The sequence below is a fragment of the Physeter macrocephalus genome, chromosome 10, assembly GCF_002837175.3.
Source record: "Physeter macrocephalus isolate SW-GA chromosome 10, ASM283717v5, whole genome shotgun sequence".
Taxonomy (NCBI): Eukaryota; Metazoa; Chordata; class Mammalia; order Artiodactyla; family Physeteridae; genus Physeter; species Physeter macrocephalus.
Genome location: NC_041223.1, coordinates 76,185,204 through 76,208,707, shown reverse-complemented (window position 1 = coordinate 76,208,707; position 23,504 = coordinate 76,185,204). Strand labels below are relative to the sequence as shown.

Here is a 23,504-nt window from a genome sequence, read left to right as displayed (position 1 = left end):
GGCCTGCGCGTCCGGAGCCTGTGCTCCGCAACGGGAGAGGCCGCAGCAGAGGGAGGCCCGCATACCACAAAAAAAAAAAAAAAAAAAAAAGACCTCAGTAAAGTAGCATGTATTAAAACCTAATGATGGCTTGAATGTGACTTAAAATTGTTTAAGTTTAATTAATTTCATTGTGGTTATAACCAGATATGAATTCTGTCTTTGAAGATACTAGAGATTACTGCAGATAAATCATATTATTAGAAAATATGCCCTGATTATATTAAAATATTTTCAAATAATATACCTTTTAAAAACCAACAAACTTAAACAGTACCTTGGCATTTCATTGTGTTAATCCAAGTGAGCCACTGATGTTTTAGATGATGCATCTCATAATTTATACCATGATTATTTTCATTTGTGAAAAATATTATAACCCAGCAGGCAGAACATAAGGAAACATTGTAGGTTAAGGAGTGAGTCAAAGCCAAAAGAATATCACATAAGCAATATGAGCATGAACATGAGGCAAGATGCTACAGAAAGAGAAGAGAAAGGAATAAGAAGAGTGGTATATTATGTGTCTTCTACAGACTTTTTTTAAATTAGTGGTTTTAGAAATTAGCAGTGTGTTTGTATAAGCAAAAGTTTATATACCAAAACATATTTCAGTTTTTAATCAATTTTATTACTTCCTTTTTTAGTATATATGCACTCCAAGGTGCACAATAAATTCATGTCGATTTATGAAGAATGCTTGCTTAATTCAACTGTACGCCTGCTACTGTGGAGCCATCAGCCATGATATTTGTCAAGCTGAAGTTGCAAGTCCTCCTCAATTTAAATACATGTGGCAATTGAAATTTACAGGTAATTCAATTAAAATGTTTTTTTTTATTTGCTTAAATCAGTTCAAAATTTACTAGGTAAGTATTCATTTTCCAGTCACACAAAAGACTATATCTCAAAACACAAAATAAAATAAAAATGAATTTAATACTCTTATTCTCTGATGTGTTCCTTTAAAACACATACATATGCTTATCATCTACTACATCCCAGGAATTCTGCTTGGTGCAAGATATATAATGGTGAAAAAAAACTAGAATTATCCTCTACTCTCACAGATCTAACTATTTTTTGGAGGGATTTATTGAGCAAATACTCACAATGATAAATATATAATTGTAAATTGAAGTAAAATGCTCCTACAGAAAGAAACATCTTCCTATGCAAACTTATAACCAAAGAACCTGTTTAAAAAAAAAAAAAAAGAAAAGAAAATATGGGCAATTGGGAGAGTAGGTTGGGAGGTCAGATAAAGTTTCTATGATAAAATGTAACACAGATAGGGACTTCCCTGGTGGCACAGTGGTTAAGAATCTGCCTGCCAATGCAGGGGACATGGGTTTGAGTCCTGGTCCGGGAAGATCCCACATGCCACAGAGCAACTAAGCCGGAGCGCTACAACTGAAGCCTGCATGCCCTAGATCCTGTGCTCCACAACAAGAGAAGCCACCACTATGAGAAGCCCGCACAGCACAACGAAGAGTAGCCCCCGCTCGCCGCAACTGGTGAAAGCCCACGCCCAGCAACGAAGATCCGACGCAGCCAAAAATAAATAAATACATAAATAAATAAATAATTTTAAAAAAAGAAGTAACAGAGATAAATACAGTGAGGCCATGGTAGAGAAGTTGATGAAGACAGCATTCTAGATTGAGGGAATTTTATTTTTAAAATAACAATGTTTCAAAATGTACAAATGTTTGTAGTTATACAAGGTTTGGAAATATGTAAAATATAGGGCCTATGATTAGCAATAATATATTGTACATTTAACATTGTTCTAAGAGGACAGATCTTATGTTGAATAGTCTCACCACAAAAGGAAAAAAAAAAAAGCCAAAAACAGAGCGGTGGGAGGAAATTTTTGAAGGTGATGGATACATTGACAACATTGATTGTTTATGGCTTCACAGGTGTATACTTACTCTAAACACATCAGGTTGTACACATTAAATATCTCCAACTTTTTGTATGTCAATCAGACTCCAATAAAGCACATTAGAAAAAAAAAAAAAAGCGCTAAGAAGTGATGGTCCTTTGAAGTCCTGGCTGAAACTCTGAGAACAAGAGTAAAAATAAGATTTGGGAAAGAAAGTAATGTCCAAACTAAAATGCGGGGTTAAAATCCTTGTAGAGTTTGACACATTAAAAAAAATTAAGGGCTTTCCTGGTGGCGCAGTGGTTGAGAGTCCGCCTGCCCATGCAGGGGACACGGGTTTGTGCCCTTTTCCGGGAAGACCCCACATGCCGCGGAGCGGCTAGGCCTGTGAGCTATGGATGCTGAGGCTGCGTGTCCAGAGCCTGTGCTCCACAACGGGAGAGGCCAAAACAGAGAGAGGCCCATGTACCACAAAAAAAAATTAAATAAATAAATAAAGATCAGGCGGAGAAATAGATTGGAGAGGGGAAAAATGGTAGAGTTAGTTGTAGTCATATTGTGAGGTGATGGAAAGTCCTGTTTATGGATTGTATACAAAGAGCAAGTGATAGAGGTGTCAAGAGGAAGCCTAGTTTTCTGGCTTTAACTCTTGAAATAAAATAATTCCAACACATATTTGATTAAATATATTACTAATTGTTTTATACAATGGCAATTCCTATTCAAAATCTATTCTGATGAGCATAATTTTCTGTTTGATTAATCTTTGAATGCTATTTGACTTAGCTCAAGCAAATTGATCCAAATTCTTGAAATTGAACAGTACTTCAATTAATTATTTTAAAGAATATTTCCTCTGTCAATGATATTTTGGCATTATAGTTTATCAACAATCATCAAATTAGTAGATTTGACATATCTGTTCTCCACCAATGGCTAATTTTATTCAATTGACAATAGCTGCACTTATAATAGTACTATTACATTAAAACAGTCTTGAAGTAAACTAACAAATTAGCCTTTTAAACAGAAGACATGGTAATTTATTTCAACATGATCATAAGATGGTGTGCTGGAGAATTAATAACCCCTAATGACAGAAATAGTGATTCATTAAACAAATCACACTCAAGACCAGAAGTGAAAGAAAAGAGCAGTAACTTGTTGATTATGTCATGTTAGTGCAGAAAGGAACTTCAGAGGCTCTGGTATGAATACCTACTATTTCACAAATTACACAATCAAACCAAACAAACAAGAACAACAACTGAGGCTACCTGAAATATCTGGTCTCAGGACAATTTAGGGATTGTGTTAGCTCAGTCATTTTAAACCTTGGCCACATAGTATAAGCACCCAAGGCACTTTTAAAACATACTATTGCTAGACTTCCACTACAAAACAATCAAACTGGAATGTTGTAGTGAGGTGGACACAGATCTTTAAGGTTCCATTAAAATACATTTAAGGTACGAGTGAGAAACATAGTCTTCTATTACCAGCCAAATCAGTTCATGGACTCCAGTGCCTGCATCATTTTTAAATTTTAATTTCCCTTTGTCTCAAAGTAGGAATAATGGAATATATACATTCACTTAATTTTAAACATTAAACTTATTTGAAAACTAAAAAAATGGGTAAAGGGAACATATTCACAACAATAAAATACCAAATAGTGTTTTTTAGGAAAAATAGGGGGAGTAATAGGAAATCAAATTGTTAGTGGATAAATCATCTCTGAGCAAATGTAGTTATTTTATGAATGATAGTGGTATAACATATATTTTCTAGGACATGAGGGGTAATATGATGTCAAAATTGCTCATGGATAAATCAGCTCTGAGCAATTATCATCAAAGTAACAAAAGCTTACTTAGTCATTATCCCTTCATGAATCTAGGTTCAGAAATTAATGAACATATGTAATTATCACAAAAATATGAATTATGTGACCTCCAAATGTGAAAATTTAAATGACCTGGACTGTCCCAAGTGAAAGAAGCCAGTGTGATAAAGCTCAATAGTCAAAAAACTATTTAGGCAGAGCCGCCTAAATTCTTTTTAATGTCAGTACAGGATTCAGCAGTGCAACTTTTCTCAGTAAAGTTTAAAAAAAAAAACCAGAATATAGGAGAGATTTGAGTATGTAAATAGAATTACACATTTTATGTAATTCCTATTTTTTCTTGTTGCTGTTAAGATCTTACTTTCCTTTTTTCTCATAAAATATAATTGAAGAGGAACATTACAATCAAGCTGGTAAATTTGCATGGGGTGTATTCATTTTACCAGCAGTGAAATTATTTTAATTAAGAGATTTTTCTACCAACTAAATGAAGTGTCTTACACGCCCAATCAATTCTTGCCAATATGATTGCTCTACAAAGAAGGGAAGGTAATTAATTAGAGGAAGCCCCTTCAAGGACAATTGGTCTATGGTGCAAAACTTGAGAAAGAGCTGACATGCACTGTTTCTTTTCAATGTCATCATCTATGTTTATTATATGTATTATTAGGTTTGAGAAAAGGACATACTGACAGAGTGGATAATGAGTTGTGAAATGAAATAAGATAATATGAATCATGGTTAAGAAAAGATGAAATCACAGCAAAAAAGGAGATAAGTTTTTTTGAATGTCTTTATTTTTTTAAAGCTTATGATCAATTCTGTTTAGTTAACTACATTAAACATATACATTTAAAACATTTAATATGTACCAGTGAACTTTTTTTGTAAATGAATAGTGATTCATGTACTTGTGAACTGTTATTGCAAACCAATATTTACTTTTAATTCTCTTTTTTTCCTTCAGGAAGTAGTGGATTATATTTTTGACAGAAGATGTTTCCATATATTCATTACAATCAATTCATTATTAGTTATTGTTGTAATTTTACAATGATTACTGTGAGAATAGAAAATCCTGTATCTCTAAGGAAATCTTTATCAAAAGTATTTTTCTTACCATACTGCTCCACTTTCAAATCTGCTTTTGTTAAATACCTACTATTGTTTCTATATCCATTGAGGATGTTAGGACATTATTTCAAGGTTTAAATAGCAAATCTGAGTTTTAAACACCAAATGTGGTTTAATGATTCTTACTTATATTACATATAATAATGTTTTCAAAACAGTTTTCAGTAACAAAATTGTGTTAATTGATTAATATGCTAAAAAGAAAAAAATGACTTTCAAATACAGATAAGAGCTAACTAGGGAGATCACCTCTGTGCTTTGTGACCACCAAGAGGGGTGGGATAGGGAGGGTGGGAGGGAGGGAGATGCAAGAGGGAAGAGATATGGGAACATATGTATATGTATAACTGATTCACTTTGTTGTAAAGGAGAAACTAACACACTATTGTAAAACAGTTATACTCCAATAAAGATGTTGAAAAAAAAAAGAGCTAACTAAATGATACAATGAAAGAAAAGATGTTATGTAAACAGCAGTTGAAATTCCTAGGACTAAAATTAGGAAAAGCATTAAAGTTCTAAGTTGAGAAAACTTTAAGTATTGCCACAGTATATTTACAAACACAATATCTGGAAAGAAATTTCTAAAAATATACCATGTTGATGGAGAGGAGACCTAACATATTAAAGTTTTCAAATCACAATATTTTTATATATTTATTAAGATTTCAATGAAATAAGAACAATGCTTTTATATTCATTTTAAGTTCCACATAGAAAACTAAATAGACAAAGCCAGGTGTACTCTCAAAAAAGCACATGGTGCAGGTTGGTGGGGTAGAGACTTAGCTCTGCCAGATATTAAAGCATATTGTAGAGCTTCAATAATGAAAAGCATGGTATTGTTGCATTGATAGTCAAAATATATGCAAAATACAAAGTCCAAAAATAAATCCAAATATGCAGAGAAATTAGCTTATAACAGAATTTGCCATCTCAATATTTAGGATAAATAAGGACTATTCAATATTTGATGCTGAACAAAAGAATCATCATCTGGAAGAAAGACTGATTTGTAACTTAGTACACACTCTGGGTTAAATTCATATCAATAAAAATTTTATATATAAAAATTGAGATGATAAAAACATCAGAAAAATGTTGGTGTATTATTTTATAAACTTGGATGAGAGAGGTCTTTATAGTTACCAACAAAACATAGAAGCCACAAAGAAAAGACTGGTAATTTGACTGCATGAAAAGCAAAAATATCTACCTGTGAAGACTTCACAGAAGCAAACGACAAAAGAAAATTGTACATGAGGCATAGAAAGTATTGCTAAATATTTGAGAATATGCTTAGCTTTACTTATAATGAGAGCAAAGCACATTTTTAAAAGCACCAAAAATATATAATTTTTTTCCTATAAGACTAGCAAGACTTTGAGAGTTTGACAACTTGCTGATTTTATCTATTGATGGTGAAATGGAAAATCATTATAATATCTGAGCAGAGCAATTTTGCAATATTTATCAATACTATAAATGTATATACTTCTTGACCTAGCTTTCCCACCATATGTGTCTCATCCACATGATGAGTAATATAGGTGCAAGATTATACATGACATCATTGGCTCTTTGAGCAAAAGAGTAAACACAGATGTAGAAATGACTGTGGAATACTCCCAGTACTGATTTGACAATCTATGAGATATATGATAAAGGGAAAAGAAAGGAAGGCATGCAATAATGTACAATTGTATATGTAATAGGCTACCTTTTGATTCTTTATATTCTACTTGGGATCATCTCTCTTGAAGCCTTATTTTTAATGTTCTTTGTCTCGGTGTACTGAAATTTCACTATATTGAAACTTTTGAGGATTATATTCTTCTTAAAACAATGAAATATCATTGAAATATTATATTAGTTTCAGGTGTACGACATAATGGTTCTATATTTGTATAAATCATGAAATGATCACCACAGAAAGTTTAGTTAACATTCATCACGACACAGTTAAATTTTTTTCTTGTGATGAGATATTTTAAGATTTACTCTTAACAATTTTCAAATGTACAGTACAGTACCATAAATTATAGTAACCAGGTACATTACATCCCCGGGACTTACTTATTTTACAGCTGGAAATTTGTACCTTTTGACCACTATGCCCCATTTCACCCATCCCCCACCCCCCATTTCTGCAATCACAAATCTGGTTTCTTTTTTTTTTTTTTTTTTAGATTTTTTTCTTTTAGATTCCACATATAAGTGAGATTATACTGTATTTGTCTGACTTATTTTACTTAGCATAATGCCCTTGAGGGCCATTCATGTTGTTGCAAATGGCAAGATTCCACTTTTTTATGGCTGAACAATATTTTTATATATTTATATATGTACATAATCCCATTTTGTTTATATATATATGTATATATACATATATATATAATCTGCCACACCTTCTTTATCCATTCATCCACTGATGGACACTTAGGTAGCTTCCATGTCTTGTCTGTTGTAAATAATGCTTCAGTGAACATGGGGTGCAGATACCTTTCTGAGTTAGTGTTTTTGTTTCTTTTGAATAAAAACCCAGAAGTAGAATTGCTAGATCATATGGTAATTCTATTTTTGATTTTCTTTGAGGAAACTCCATACTGTTTTTCATAGTGGCTGCACCAATTTACATTCCCATGATAGTATTGTTGTTCATATATTGTTCATATCTTTTGATAAACCCTTTTATTTGGAAGCATGTCTTTCAATTTTTAGGTAGTCTCTGTATTATGTCACGAAGAATTTTTTTTCTGTTTTATTTTTCTGTACCCCTAAGTCCAAAATTTTGATATTGCATCTCCTAAATTGATTCTTTCATTTTCTCATAATCTCTTATTTATTTTCCATTGTTTTATTTTGTTTATTTTGTACTGTATTCACCATTTAATATCTCAAAACTAGTGTTGAATTTTTGTTTTATTGTATTTGTAATTGTCTAGAGAATTTTCAGTGGTCTAAATTGTACATTTTCATGATATTCTATTGTTTTATATAAATAAAATAAATGTTCTTATGTCTATAAGACTATTATAGCTTTGATTTGTTTTAATTTTTTTCTGTTCCATTCAGTACCTCAATTTTCTGTAAGTTGAACGATGTTTTGTTCTTTCTCACTTGGAGTCTTTCTTCTAACTTCAGGTGACTCTATTTAGAGGCGAAGACTTAAAAAGATTCCCTTTCTCCAAAGAATAAACCTTGAAAATTATTTATTTGTGGGCCTGGGGTAGGTGAGTGAAGAGTCAGTATAATATCTGAATTTGTGATTTGGGAGAGAAGCTGTGTTACTAATCTCCCTGTTTCCAGAACCCACCTCAGTATCACATTCTTGGATATCTTTAAGTTCTGAGCATCTCAAGATTGTCTAGGTAAATGACTTTGTTTTTCATAAACATGTCTTCTAATTAGACTTTTGTGTCTTTTCTGTTGCCATTCTGCTAATTTAGTCCCCAGGCCTCCACCATCTTTTCAGCTTCTCAAAATTTGTTTCCTCCCCTCTAGCTCTCTTACTGCATTAAAGTTTTGTTTTATTTTATTAATTAATTTATTTATTTTGTTACCTCCTTTTAGAAGTCTGGGGAGGAGGAGGCAAAAATATATCAGTTAAATCCAAATGTTTAATCAGATATATCATTACGGAAAGCTTTGTAAATTGGACAATTTACATGAAATAGATACATTCCTAGAAAAATACTAGTTGGTAAACTGATTCAATAATAAGTATAAAATCTGAATAATCCTACAAGCTCTAAAGTAATTGAATAAAATAGTTTTAAAAAATCTTTTCACAATGAAGAATACTCAAAAAATAGGGTCTTATATCCAAGTTCTCCCAAATATTGAATAAACAGTTAAATGTAATACTATTTTCTTCAGAAAATAAAGGAATTCATTGTACCAGGATGATATAATCATATTATAGTTATTTTCTCTCAGCACGCTGAAGATATGATTTTTATTGACATCATTAATTGACTTCTCTTTCTTGTGCCTGATCTGCTGATAATCCTATCCATTGATTATTTTATTACTAATATAGTAATAATATTTTATAATCTTAAGAATACAAGCAGTCAAGTTACACTGATAAGGCTAAAAATAATTTGAAACATTCTGCATGGCTTCCTAGTTTCTTCCTTTTATTCCCAGAGCGATAGGTGAGATTTCTAAATGAGGTCTGCACACAGCAGGGTGATTTCAGCTTGTGAACCCTCTCTATTTATAATTCAGCTGTACTTTGCTTAATTTAGATGATATTTTGCAAGAAGTCATGTCTCACGTATCATAGGTTTGTAAATTACAAACAATTCTAAAATAGGGCTATCAGCTAGAGGGTTTTGTGGATAAATATTATCACCCCAAGAAATATTATAGTCTCCTTTATAGGAGGTTTAGTTATATGCACAAGGAAATTGTATCAGGTCCCTCATGTTCTTTCATTACCTGGAAATGTTACATCCACTAATGAAAGATAAGACGTGTTCAGCTCAACTAAATTAACTCCTTTCTCCCCACAATTCTAGTATTTCCATTTGGGTTTTTGCTTTTTTTCACAGTTTCCAAACCTCTCATTCCATAATTCCCAATCTGTTTACCAGTTATATTCATCTTTTCCTATAGATACTTCAACACATTTACCACAGATATTGTACAGTCTTAGTATAATTCTAAGCCTGGGTTATCTGTGTGTCTGCTTTTATATGTCACATTATTTTGCTTTTTAGCAATTTCATTCTTTATTGTGTCACAGCTATTATATTTAACATCAGAGCATGAAGTAGCTGCATTATAAATGTATATATATAAATGTGTTTATGTATGTCTATACCTATGTATACACACACACACACACACACACACACACACACACTCACATTCCCTGACTTTCTTCCTTCTTGTCAGGAACCTAGGATGAGGTTCTGACCATTTGTCTATTATAAATATTTTAGGGAATTTTTCCAAATTTCTTTTGAAATGGTTCCCTATACAACTACAATAGATAAAGAGCAAACATTTTTTTGTGTAAAATGTATTGTTTATCATTATTACATTATTTTTATAAATATTAATTGGAAGTTTATTTGGCATTTGATTGTTTTTTAAAATGCGTGGCCTGGAAACTGTGTCTTATTCTGTTGCTGTATTTCTTAGTCCATTTTTTAGTGGTATGCGGGCCTTCCTCTGCTGTGGCCTCTCCCGTTGCAGAGCACAGGCTCCGGACGCGCAGGCTCAGTGGCCATGGCTCACGGGCCCAGCCGCTCTGCGGCACGTGGGATCCTCCCAGACCGGAGCGCGAACCCGGTTCCCCCGCATCGGCAGGCGGACGCGCAACCACTGCGCCACCAGGGAAGCCCTCTTAGTCCATTTTTTAAATGAGAGGGTTGGGCCTTATTCTGATTTATGTCTCTTTCAAATCTAATATTCCACAAATGTAGAAGCTTATTTTGTGTAGGTGTTGTCAAATTGCATTTATCAAGTAATGTGACAACTGCCTTTAATAATTTAATGTGAATTCAAGTGCGTGAAAGGTTATTTAATGTTTCATCTCTTTGTTTGTAAGGATCAGAAGGTGAAAGTCGTGAAGTGGTTACTGGTGGCTACTTCTTTCTCACTTGCAGCTGCACAGAAGGTGCTGTCAGTCTGAACCGATCCGAAGCCCTTGGTCATGTGTGTTGGTTCCTACGTGAAGGAACAAGGAAGGTGATGTACATTTCTGTAGTAGCTTCTTATTGCCTCTTTAACTCATAATTGACTGATATAATTTGAAAAATGCTAGAAATGTGAAGGCTGCAAATTCAATGTTCGAGATGTGCATAGCTTAAATATAACTTCATAAACAAATTCTGAACAATGTACTTGGACATATTTTTACTTCTTATATTTATAATATAGAGAGGTAGTAAAGAGTTTTAAGAATCACTTTATTCCTAGTCTTCTGTCTTCTATTTATGTTATAACTTAGAGACTGATTTAAAGCCAGTCAAACACATGTGATAATGCCACTTTTTTGTTTAAAGATTGTAAACAAATACCCTTGTCTTTGGAATGTAGTTAAATCTCTGGAAGATTTTTAGTCTCTGGTCAGTCTTACCACTAACAACTGTGGGACTTAAGGCAAAGATACAAAGAATGGCCCTTTTTTTCCCAATCTTACCTCTACTGTGTACAAAATAGATATTTCCAAACAACACAACAGGAAACAAAAATTTTAGAATTTTAATTTTAAGTAGATAAGGAACTTCTTATCAAAATGATTAAGGAGTTTTCCAAAAAGTTTAGAGAGTTAACCTAATATTTGTAACCTCTCTTGTCTGGACACAACCTAATTTGGTCATTTTATATAAACAAAAACCAAATTTTAATTTTCTGTTTAGTGTATCAGTCATACAAAATTTTCAGTAAAGATTTGTAAGGCTCTTTTCATTATGCATAAACCCATTAATATTGAACCAACTTTATAAAAATAATGCAAATCTTTTTGTACATAAAATACAACGATCTAGAGAGGCATTACAAATATAGGCAAACAGACTTCAAACTCTTCAGAACTTTTAATTTCACGTATGCCCTCAAATATATTTTTCATTATGTTTTTAAAATTCATGAACATATGTATTAAGCTTAATATACTTTTTCACATATGTATTTAGCTAAGTACAGATACACAACTATGCACATAGATGATTAAGTTTTTATCTTTAAGAAACATTTGACTTTATCAGCATATTAAAAAACATATATTATATTAATTTAAATAATTAAGTAACTGTTTTAGGAAACAAGCAAATCACATATTATCTTATATACATATTTCCATTTCTCTGTATTCTTTTAAAATAATTACCGGGCTTCCCTGGTGGCGCAGTGGTTGAGAATCCGCCTGCCGATGCAGGGGACACGGGTTCGTGCCCCGGTCCGGGAAGATCCCACATGCCGCGGAGCGGCTAGGCCCGTGAGCCATGGCTGCTGAGCCTGCGCGTCCGGAGCCTGTGCTCCACAACGGGAGAGGCCACAGCAGTGAGAGGCCCGCATACCGCAAAAATAAATAAATAGATAAATAAAATAATTACCAACTTTAAATAAAGTGATTAACATTTGCTTTTTTAGACTTAATAGTAAACACAGAGAGAGCAATCCAATAATTTTTAGCTATATTATTTTTTCATGAGCACACACTTTATACCACTTTATCAACTTTTTTGTTGGGCAAAATTAACATAAATATACCTATATAAACATAAATATACATCACTTAATGACATGTGCACATTTTAATTTCCATTCTATAAGAAACACGGTAATTTAAAACTATATTTAGAGATCAATATTTGCTTATTTTTCTTACTTAAAAATTATTAAGGTATCCAAAGATAATTTTTTAATTCAATTTAGTATCAGTGAAAGGTCTTCCAAAGATTTGGAAATTGCAATTGACAATATCATGTTAAGTTCTTATAATTTGCAGTATCATCAGTAAAACACTCCAGTACATCAGTGTAGTAGAGACAGTGAAAATGAATTAGATTTAACAGTTTAAATTATATTCATTATTAAAATTTCAAAAAATAGATACAATTTCAATTATGTCAAATTCATATTTTTATAAGTATAAACAATCTGAGGAAACAATAATAGAACACTTTTTTAAAAGTTAAATTAAATTGTTCTAATTTGCCTAAGGAGTCTTTTAGTTATTGGGAAATTACATAAGATTTTTTTTTAATATAAATAAACCTCTGTGTTCACATATTTAAAAAAATCAAGACTTCTGAGTTCATGCCAGAACTCTAAGGGCCTAGTGCTCTTTTCATCTAAAAGACTAATTAAATTACCTGCACACACAGGTACACTTTTTCTGCTTTGTTAAAATTTTGGCAAAGGGAAAACACAAATATAACACAGTTAAACATTTTCTTCTCCTTGTATTTTTGACTGTGTGAACAATAGTCCTAGAATGTACATATAATTATAGAAAATTATTTATGATCAATTAATTTAAATTTTTCCTAAGGAAAAAAAAGGAAGAAACAGCAAAAAGAAGTGAAGGAAAGCTAGCTTCAGACAGATATACAATCATGATTGTTAAACGTTAACTATCTTCAGGACTTCCCTGGTAGTCCAGTGATAAAGAATCTACCTTCCAATGCAGGGGGCCTGGATTCAATCCCTGGTCAGGGAACTAAAATCCCACATTCCGTGGGGCAAATAATCCCACACACCACAACTACTGAGCTCTCACACCTCAACAAGAGAGCCCACGTGCCGCAAACTACAGAGCCCATGCGCCCTAGAACCCACATGCCACAACTAGAGAGAAGTCCACATGTCGCAATGAAGAGCCCACACCACAACTAAAGATCCTGCATGCCTCAATGAAGATCCTGCATGCTGCAACTAAGACCTGACACATTCCTGTGCATTAAACAGTAATCTCTCTATTAGACACGGGAGACACAGCTCCCGAGACCTTTCTCTTTTTGTTCTAATGCATCTGTCAAGTGAACAATCTTGTTCATGTCAAAATTCCCCCAGAGTGGCCACTGCAATTGCAGGTTGTCCTTGAGAAATTATAACAATTAGAGAAATGCCCATGACTTACAACAGGAAGCGGGGATTGTTTGTGTTAGGGCCAGAGACACCAGGAGGACCCCAGAAAACATATCAGGCATCTGTGCACTGTCACGTCTCCAGAACCTGCCAGAGAAGCTGGTCCCAGCTCAGGGCCAACAAAAGTGTTCACAAGACTTTGAAAAGGTGACTCAAGGAATACTCTGTTCATGGAATGCAGACTGATGTGACCATCTGAAATCATCACTCATTTACGTCATCTGGATGATGATGTTACAGGACCTAAACATACTCTTACAGATTCCCCAGAGGAAGTTATGTTGACAGAGAGAGATATCATCTCTTTAGATCCAATTGGAATACATAATCAAAAAATTCCTAAAATCTACCTGTATGTACCTATGTTACTGTCATAGTAGGAGAGAAGAAAATCCAGTGGTCTCAGAGCAGGGTACTGTTTGCCGTCTAGGGTCCTGAGCTTTGATAATGAGGCTATTTGATGCTTTCAGAATGTTGTGTTTGTTCACTGTTGACCTTCCAAAAGACCACTAAACAATTCTGTTAAGGACACAATTAGCAAACACAGAAGGCCTAGCCTACTCACAGAGCAAAACACTTGCAAACTCAGGAATAACTCAGTGTACACCACACATCTCATTGCTCAGTCTCTTACCTCACTTTCTCCAGTACTGTTCCACTAGCTCATGCCAGTACTTAAAAACACACATGTGTATTGTCTCAGCAGAGTTGAGTTCCATCTCTCTCCTATTACAATGGTCATGAATAGAATCTTTCTTGCCTGTTTAACTTTGTCCAGTGCAATTTTTACTTGATTAATACTTTTCTAAGAATCCAGGTTTCTGCATATATGATAAAGAAAAGTCACTCAGTCCTATCCCTGAACTCTCTTTGCATATCTTTTTAGTTAACAAGGGCCAAAAAATGTTAAAATATGTGTCATATATTAGGCCTTAGAGTTTCTCCCCATTAGGTCCCTTTGCTGAGTGACTTTACTAATATAATGTGGAAACGACAAAATAATTTATAGCAACATACAAGATTTCCATGAAATGATAGCAAATTTAAATAAAGTTGTTTACTTGCATATGAAAAACATTTTTCAAAAGTATGTTGTAAATATTATACATGTAGCTTCTATCCAGCAGAAGTTAATTTTTTGTAGTAATATTCTGTAATATATATGCATCAGTAGTAATGAATTTCCAGAAAAAGAAATTCTGGAAGTTTTATTTTCCCTCTATTCTCCTTGTAAAGGAAAGATCATCCACAGCCTAGGTTTAAAATTTTATTACATTTCTCCCTCAAATAAGAATGTTTAATATTAAGAATAAAATAAAATATCATTCCATTTTGTGTATTTTTTAATGATGGCATTTTGTACAATGACACAAGTTAATAATTGATTATAATATAATTATAATTGCTAATGTAACTTTTATTATATGTAGTATTATGTATAACCACTGAGTTTTCCAGGGTAATTTATATTTGTAGTTATAGGTTTTACTCTAATCATAGGCATACATGAGTAGATCTCAACCTTTTTTTTTGCTCATTGAAAATCTGATGAAACCTGGAAACAGTTCCCTCATGATAGCTTATGCACACACAAACACACTGTTTTTCATAAAATTTCAGAGGGTTAATGGACTCCTTTTAAGTAGATTCCTTGATTATCTATATTGAAAAACCAAAAAATCTTTCCCCTACATGTGCAAGGTTGATTCAACTCAGTAAGTATCCACTGATATAATTTAATGTCTTATAAGTTTTTCTGAGAGATCTCTTCTTATCTCTAAATTTAATTATAGAAAACTAAAACTCTAGTAGAAGACTAGGCTACGAATAGATAAGAAACCCTGCTGAAATACCAAGTTAAATATTTCTTAGGGACAGCAACTACTTAATGGTTTTTTAGATACAGTAAATAATTGCAGTAAAGAGTTCACCACCATCAGCATATGATGAAAGCATTTAACAAAACTTTAAATGCAATTTAGGTGTTCATATCACAATTTTTAAACAAAGGATAGTGTGGTTTTTGGTACACAGTTTAAGGAAAACCCATTAGACACGTTTTCATTTGGTTCTTTCAGTTTTTCTTAAATCCTAGTAATAAATTATTTTGAAAATAAACTAAAAAGGAAGGCATATAATTATAAGAAACACTAGTTTGCCATAGTCTGAATTCTGCACTATTATTCTTTGTTGTTAAAACATTGTTTTGTCATGATTTTTTTGTGTATTAGTGACCTAGATTTCTAATAACTAAAAATACAATGATTCTTTAGTGTATGACATTTTTCTCTCCAGCATAAAATAGCAAATTATGAAGTTTTTTGTGTTTTTCAGTAGAAATCAAAAATTAAACATACATGAAGCCTCACAGATTCTAAGCTTTGAGTGTGATTAGCTTGTAATATCTATTTTTTTTCCTTGTGTTTATTGAATCATCCCAGATTATATTGAAAACATGCAAACAAACCAACCAAATCTCTGTATTTACCCAGTACCTGGGAAGCATTGCTCTTTTCCACAGTTTTCATGGGCCAAATGGATCTATCTGTATACTTTTGACCAGACCAGGAAACAAGAAAAACAATCAAACAGGAAAGATGGGGCAGCTGCTGCAGGTGGGGCAGTGAGTGTCAGAGCTGCGGTAACAGACACAGGGTTAGAGTCTGAGTGAAAGGAAGCAGATAACCACACAAAGTGGCTCTCTCCTGAGGGGCCACACTGGACAGTGCAGCCTGGGTCTCGTCTACTTATTTGAAAACCCATATAATTTCCTCTCTACAAGCAGACTGCACATACAGTTTAACAGGACTGTGCATGCAAAAGTACAATAATACTAATACCTCACAAATTAAAAAAATACTTATACCAAGAAATCAAGAAAACATATTGTGTGTATGTGTACAGAACACAAGCCAAATTAGATTTTAGAATAAGACTAATTAAATTATATTGCTTTTAGAATTAAAACAAATCAACTAAGAAGACTTCCAAGGTAAATGGGATAATGGAAGGAAATAATGGAAAATGTAAATATAAATCCAAATTTTCCAATACAATCTCTACAAGACAGTACAGACAAAAAGGAGAAAAAACACAGCCATTAATTACTGGTGTTTATGTATATGTTACTTAAGAGTAATTGAAGTTTTAATGCTCTGTATTTGCTAGTTGTGTTGAAAGTGAAGAATTTACATATCGTATTTTTATATAGTATATTAGAAGAATTGGCAAAATTTGAATAAAGTTTACAGGTTACAAAATATAGTATTAAAATCAAAGTTAATTTCTTAACTTTGATAATATTACTGAAGTAATGAAAAAGTATATCTTTGTTTTTATAAGCATACACATTAAAGTAATTCAGGATAAAATGCAATACAATTACAAATTTCAGAAAATAAAATTAATAATATGAATATATATGTATGTACAGAGGTATATAAACGTATATTACGTATATACATATAATGTACACATAGATATATATGGAGAGAGAGAATAATAAAATAGTGTCATTAAATGCTAATATCTGGTGTTTTATATGTGAGCTTATTTAACTTTGTAAGCCAATTATAACAATTTTCCTTTAATTTAAGAAACTTTACAGCAAATATACTCTGTATGTAGGAATGATTAGGCACTCAGTGAGGGATAAGGATTTTCTGAAGTACAAACACATAGAGAAAACATGTAAATTCAATTATAATACTTTAGTCATTGTTTAAGAGTAAATAGCATTTGAAAAAAACCTCATCTGTCCATGTCAAAGACCTGTTCTCCTTCCTAGTGGATTTAGAATTCTTAATTGACTTGAGCTCCAAATAGAAAAATGGAAAAACAGATTCTCATCTAATGCTTACCCAACAGACTAGATCTCTATAAATAATTAATTAGTCATTAAAGGATCACACAGCAAAACCAAATTCTTAATTGTGTTGCTACTGATAGGAAATAACTTAATGGAGTTAAAAACAAAAACAAAACCATAAAGAAAACATGAAAATATTCAGAGGAAAATGTTTTTAAAGTTATCAGAGTTCTACTGTGCTTTGAATTCTCTTCTGAGAGCTAGGAAAAGATATGCCTGAGTTTAAGCTTTCCATAAGACGTGCACTTCTCCGGTGACAAAGTTTGCTTAATTCTTTCAGGTAAATCTATTGGGTATATCTGTGTAAGATCTCTAAAAATAAAGTGGTAATTTTTTTTTTTTTTTTTGTGGTATGCGGGCCTCTCGCTGCTGTGGCGCACGCGCAGGCTCAGCGGCCATGGCTCACGGGCCCAGCCGCTCCGCGGCACGTGGGATCCTCCCAGACCGGAGCGCGAACCCGGTTCCCCTGCATCGGCAGGCGGACGCGCAACCACCGCGCCACCAGGGAAGCCCTAAAGTGGTAATTTTTTAAAGAATAGGTATAATTATGACCTCCATGCAAACATAAAATAAAGTGTTAAATTTTTACTTAATTAATTTTTCATAAGGGATGCAATAAAATGTTACAGTCAGTTCAAAGGCACATCCAAATACCTCACTGAAGGAGAAAAAGCTATTTAGTGATAAAGGAAACAGGTTTTCCATGGATCTGGTTCTCAATATAATGCTATTTCCACCATAACAGTTAATATTTTAGCAAAGTTTATAAAAATTTGACTTAAATAAAAGCTTAAAAAATTTCAAAAATTTTATAGTGGATATTGATCTATTTAACTTTTTACAATTCATGTATTACTGTTATAATTTGAGAATGAAATGAATTTGACTGTTGAGAAAAATTTTAATATAAATTAAAAGTGAATTTATTTTATCCTTGCTAAAAGAGCACATGAATTTAATACATAGGGAAAATAAGAAATTCAAACTTAGAAATAATTGTAATATTTTAGTATATAATGGACATTTACAAAATTCTTATTTCTTATTTTTTATAGATATGTGCAAATGGATGTAGTTGGTTGATTAAAAAAGATGATAAGGGATATTGGTGCCTATGTACTTCCACATGGTTTTGCAAAATGTGTCTGGAAAATGCAACTGACTATAAAGAAAATAGGTGTCAACAAGAAGCTATTTATGAAGAGGAAATTAATATATCCAGGTATTTTACTCATCATTTCAACAAAGAATATCACCTATTTATCAAAATATTATAATTGTACTGATAAGCCATGATTATTTTATTTATATTTATTATTTATTTATTTATGATTATTATTTTTATTTAAAATGGTATTCATGCATCAAACATATACATATATGGTTATGATATGTTATGTAATGTGTATTGTATATTATAAATAACAATAGAACAAAAATGAGGGTGATAAAGAATAGGCTTATATAGAAATAATTTTATCACATTAAAATTACATTAGTATCTGTGGGAGATTAAATCTGTGACAGATTCTGATATGTTAAGATGTATATGGTAATCTGCAGAGCAACTATCAAGAAAATAACTAAAACAGTAGAGTAAAATAGCATTACAGGTATTAAAATTTTGCCCTCAAAAATATTTTCTTAATACAAAAGGAAGTGGTATCAGAGGAAAAAAAAGACATAAAATGTCTGCAAAACAAAAAAGAAAATGGCAGACATAATTCCAACTATATCAATAATAACATTACAATCAAGTGGATTAAAAATCCAATAAAAAGGAGAGATTTTTCAGGCAAGATAATTTCTAGATATATACAAGTGTGTACTGTCTATAGGAGACATACTCTATATTTAAAAGTACAAACAGATTGAAAGTAAAATGTTGAGAAAAGATATATTGTTCAAACAACAACCATAGAAAGCTGGAATTTCTATATTAATATCAAAACAATAGACTCTAAAAGAAAAGATGTTCACTAGAGAAAAGGAACAACATTTTATAATGATAAAAGAATCAATCCACCAGAATATGTAGCAATTACAAACATATGCACCTAACAACAGAGACCCAAAATGCATGAAATAAAAACTGACTGAATTGAAGGGAGAAATAGCCAATTCAACAAGAATAGCTGAAGACTCCATGTCCACACTTTCAGTGGTGGACACAACACTTGGCAGGAGAACATCAAGTCTACAGAACATTGGAATGACATTATAAATCAAGTAGAATGAGTAGATAAGCACTCCAGTCAACAGCAGCAGAATAACATTATGCATGCTCAAATGCACATGGAACATTTTCCAAGACAGATCATATACTAATACAAGCTGCAATATATTTAAAAATATTGAAATTTTTAAAAAGTATGTTTTCTGACCACCCTGAAATGAGATTAGAAATCAAAAACAATAAGCAATTTGATAAATTCACAAAAACATGGAAATTAACACAATCCATATAAGTCAATTAATCAAAAATAAATCATAATAGAAATAAGAAAATCAATTGAGATTAATTAAAATGAAGACACAACATGTCAAAACCCATGTGATGTAGGTGATGCAGTGTTTAGAATAAAAATCAGAGCTGTAAAAAACAAGGACAGGGCTTCCCTGGTGGTGCAGTGATTGAGAGTCTGCCTGTCGATGCAGGGGACATGGGTTAGTGCCCTGTCCGGGAAGATCCCACATACCGCGGAGTGGCTAGGCCTGTGAGCCATGGCCGCTGAGCCTGCACGTCCAGAGCCTGTGCTCCGCAGCCTGTGAGCCATGGCCGCTGAGCCTGCACGCCCAGAGCCTGTGCTCCGCAGCAGGAGAGGCCACAACAGTGAGAGGCCCGTGTACCGCAAAAAAAAAAAGAAAACAAGGACAATCTGAATCAATATCCTAAACTTCTAATTTAACATGATGGAAAATGTAGAAAGGAAGGAAATCATAAACTGTAGAGTGAAATGAATTAAATAGAATATGGATAAAGAAGAGAGAATATCAACAAAACCAACGTCTATCCATTGAAATGATTAACAAAATGAATAATCCTTATCTATACTAAGACAGAGAGAAGAATCAAATTACTAAAATTAGGAGTGATAAAGAGAGCATTATTGCTGAAATTACAGAAAGAAAAAGGATTATAAGGAAACATAATGAACAGCTGTATATCCAAAAATCTAGGTAACTATGAAGAAATGGAGACATTCTTAGAAAAACATAAACTACTGAAATTGACTCCAGAAGAAACAGAAAATTTAAATAGATTTTTTTAAAGTGAAAAGTTTGAATTATTAATTCAATGAACAAACAAAAGATTCACACTAAAAAGTATCCAGGACTAAATAGCTTCACTGGGGAATACTTGAAACATGTAAAGCAGAAATAATAGAAATTACTAACTCTTCTAAAAATAAATGAGGGAACATTTCTCAACTCATTCTATGAGGTCAGTGTTACATTGATAACAAAACCAAAGACATCACAAGAAAGTAAAACTACAGACCAATATGTCTAATTAATCTGAACACAAAAACCCTCAACACAATTGTATGCAGAAGATCCAGTAACATATAACAAAGATTATACACCATAACCACGTGGGATTCATCACAGAAGTGCAAAGTTAGTTTAACTTTCTAAAATCAATTAATGTAATATGCCATGTCAATTTAATAAAGGTAGAAAAGATGACACATGATAATTTCAATAGATGCAGAGGAAAAAAGGCATTTGACAGAATCCAACACCTCTTCATGATAAAAACAATCAAAAACAAAAAGAAAAAAGAAGATACAATGGAACTTCTTCAAGCTAATAAGAAATTTAAAAAGAGAGACAAAACATGACTAACTTATTTAATGACAAAATAATGGAAATGAAAATTTAAAAACAGATAATACTTTATACCCTCTATTATCAATAACATGATCAAAAAAAGATTAATAGAAAATACTAGTGTTGGTGAGGATTTGGAGAAATTGGAACCCTCGTATGCTGCTGGTGGTATATAAAATGGTGCATGCAGGTACTTTGAAAAGGGGAGTTATAGATTTCCGTAAAACCCAGCAGTTCCATTTCTAGTAGGTACTCAAAAAAAAAAAAGAAAATATATTTCTATACAAAAACTTCTACATTAAAGTTTGTAAAGTTTTATTCATAATAGTCAAAAAGTTGAAACAACCCAAATGTTTATCAAGTGATGATAAATGGAAAATAAAATGCATTACATTCATGAAATGGAATATTACCCAGCAATAAAAAGTAATGAATTGCTAATACATGCCACAACATGAACGAACCTTGAAAACATTATGCTATGATAAAGAAGTCAGTTACAAGTTACACAAGTACAGATCAATAAATATGTGTTTTATAAAACAATTATGTTTCAGGATCTTTTATTTATAAAAAATATCCTTTATTCTGTAATATAAATGCATTTTTTTCTGACTGTGTTTTGCTCTGTTTATGGTAATTTTTCTTTTATTTGCAAAATGTCTTGCAATTTTTGCAGTTAAAATTACCAATAATTGTATGACTTCTTAACATTGTCCCATAAATTAATACTAAACTAGCACCTAGCAAAAATGGCAAATGTAAATACTTCATATAGCAGTACTTCATATAAAATTCATATAAAATTAAAATTAATAAATAATTCATATAATATTAATTCCTATATGTCAGTCATAATATCTAGAAATTATTGTATATCACCTACTATAATAGCAAAATATATACAAAATTTTAGAATTAACTTGCAAAAGATGCTCAAGTTATCTATAAAAAACTCTATTAACTTCAGTTAAAAAAAGAAAATAATAGATGTTCAGAACACATTGAAATATAACCCATTGACTTAGATATTAAGTCATAAACTGGCCAAGATACCAATTCTTCCCAAGTTAGTTCACACATTCAGTGCTATATCAAAGCACTGTATGTTATTTTAGAAACTAATGAACATGTTCTAAAAGCTGTATACAAAAATATTATTTTATAAATAGCTAAATCATCTTTGCAAAGGAAGAGTAATGGGGTGGGATTTCATATATCCAGACTACAAACCCCATGTGGTGCCATTTTAAAAACCAACAGTGGGCCAACAGAGACCTCTGAGAACAAGGATGCATGTATGGGGTCCTTATATATAAGCAGTTTAGCCATAATTTAATGAAAATACACAGGGCTCTTTAGTACAGGGTAATGGGGAAATGGCTTACTATTAGATCATAGATAAAACTGAATTGCAACCTTATACTTTATTTGGGATCAGATTCTGAATGTGTTCAGAGACCTAAAGTTAAAAGGAAAAAAAAAATATGATGTAACTGAAAGAAATGTAGAAAAATATCTCCATGATTTTGAAATGGAGAACTTTTACAATTACACTATTGACACAAGGAAGTATCACCTCACACTGGTCAGAATGGCTATCATCAAAAACTCTGCAAACAATAAATGCTGGAGAGCGTGTGGAGGAAAGGGAACCCTCCTACACTGTTGTTGGGAATGTAAATTGGTACAGCCACTATGGAGAACAGTATGGAAGTTCCTTAAAAAACAAAAATAAAACTACCATATGACCCAGCAATCTCATTCCTAGGCATATACCCAGAGAAAACCATAATTCAAAAAGATACATGCACCCCAGTGTTCATTTCAGCACTATTTACAATAACCAGGACATAAAAGCAACCTAAATGTCCATTAACAGAGAAAAGGATAAAGAAGATGTGGAACATATATACAGTGGAATATTACTCAACCATTAAAAAGAACAAAATAATTCCATTTGCAGCAACGTGGATGGACTTAGAGATTGTCATACTGAATGAAGTAAGTCAGACACAGAAAGACAAATATCATATGCTATCTCTTATATGTGGAATCTAAAAAAAGGGTACAATTGAACTTATTTACAAAACAGAAGTAGAGTCACGGATGTAGAAAACAAACTCATGGTTATGAGGGGATGGTCGGGGAAGGATAAATTGGGAGGTTGGGGTTGACATTTACACACTACTATATATAAATAGATAACTAATAAGAACCTGCTGTATAGCAGAGAGAACTCTACTCAATACTCTGCAATGGCCTATATGGGAAAAGAATCC

At 32.4% G+C, this 23,504-nt stretch overlaps 1 protein-coding gene across 2 annotated transcripts in view; it reads left to right on the top strand.

Annotated features, from left to right (window-relative positions):
* EYS (eyes shut homolog) overlaps positions 1-23,504 on the top strand; it is a 1,767,714-nt gene that overhangs the window by 124,747 nt on the left and 1,619,463 nt on the right. For both annotated transcript variants that reach the window (XM_024133056.1, XM_024133057.1), the window contains exons 6-8: positions 687-852; positions 10,474-10,613; positions 18,444-18,610. In XM_024133056.1, coding sequence (XP_023988824.1) covers positions 687-852; positions 10,474-10,613; positions 18,444-18,610 — 473 coding nt within the window. The remainder of the gene's footprint in view (positions 1-686; positions 853-10,473; positions 10,614-18,443; positions 18,611-23,504) is intronic.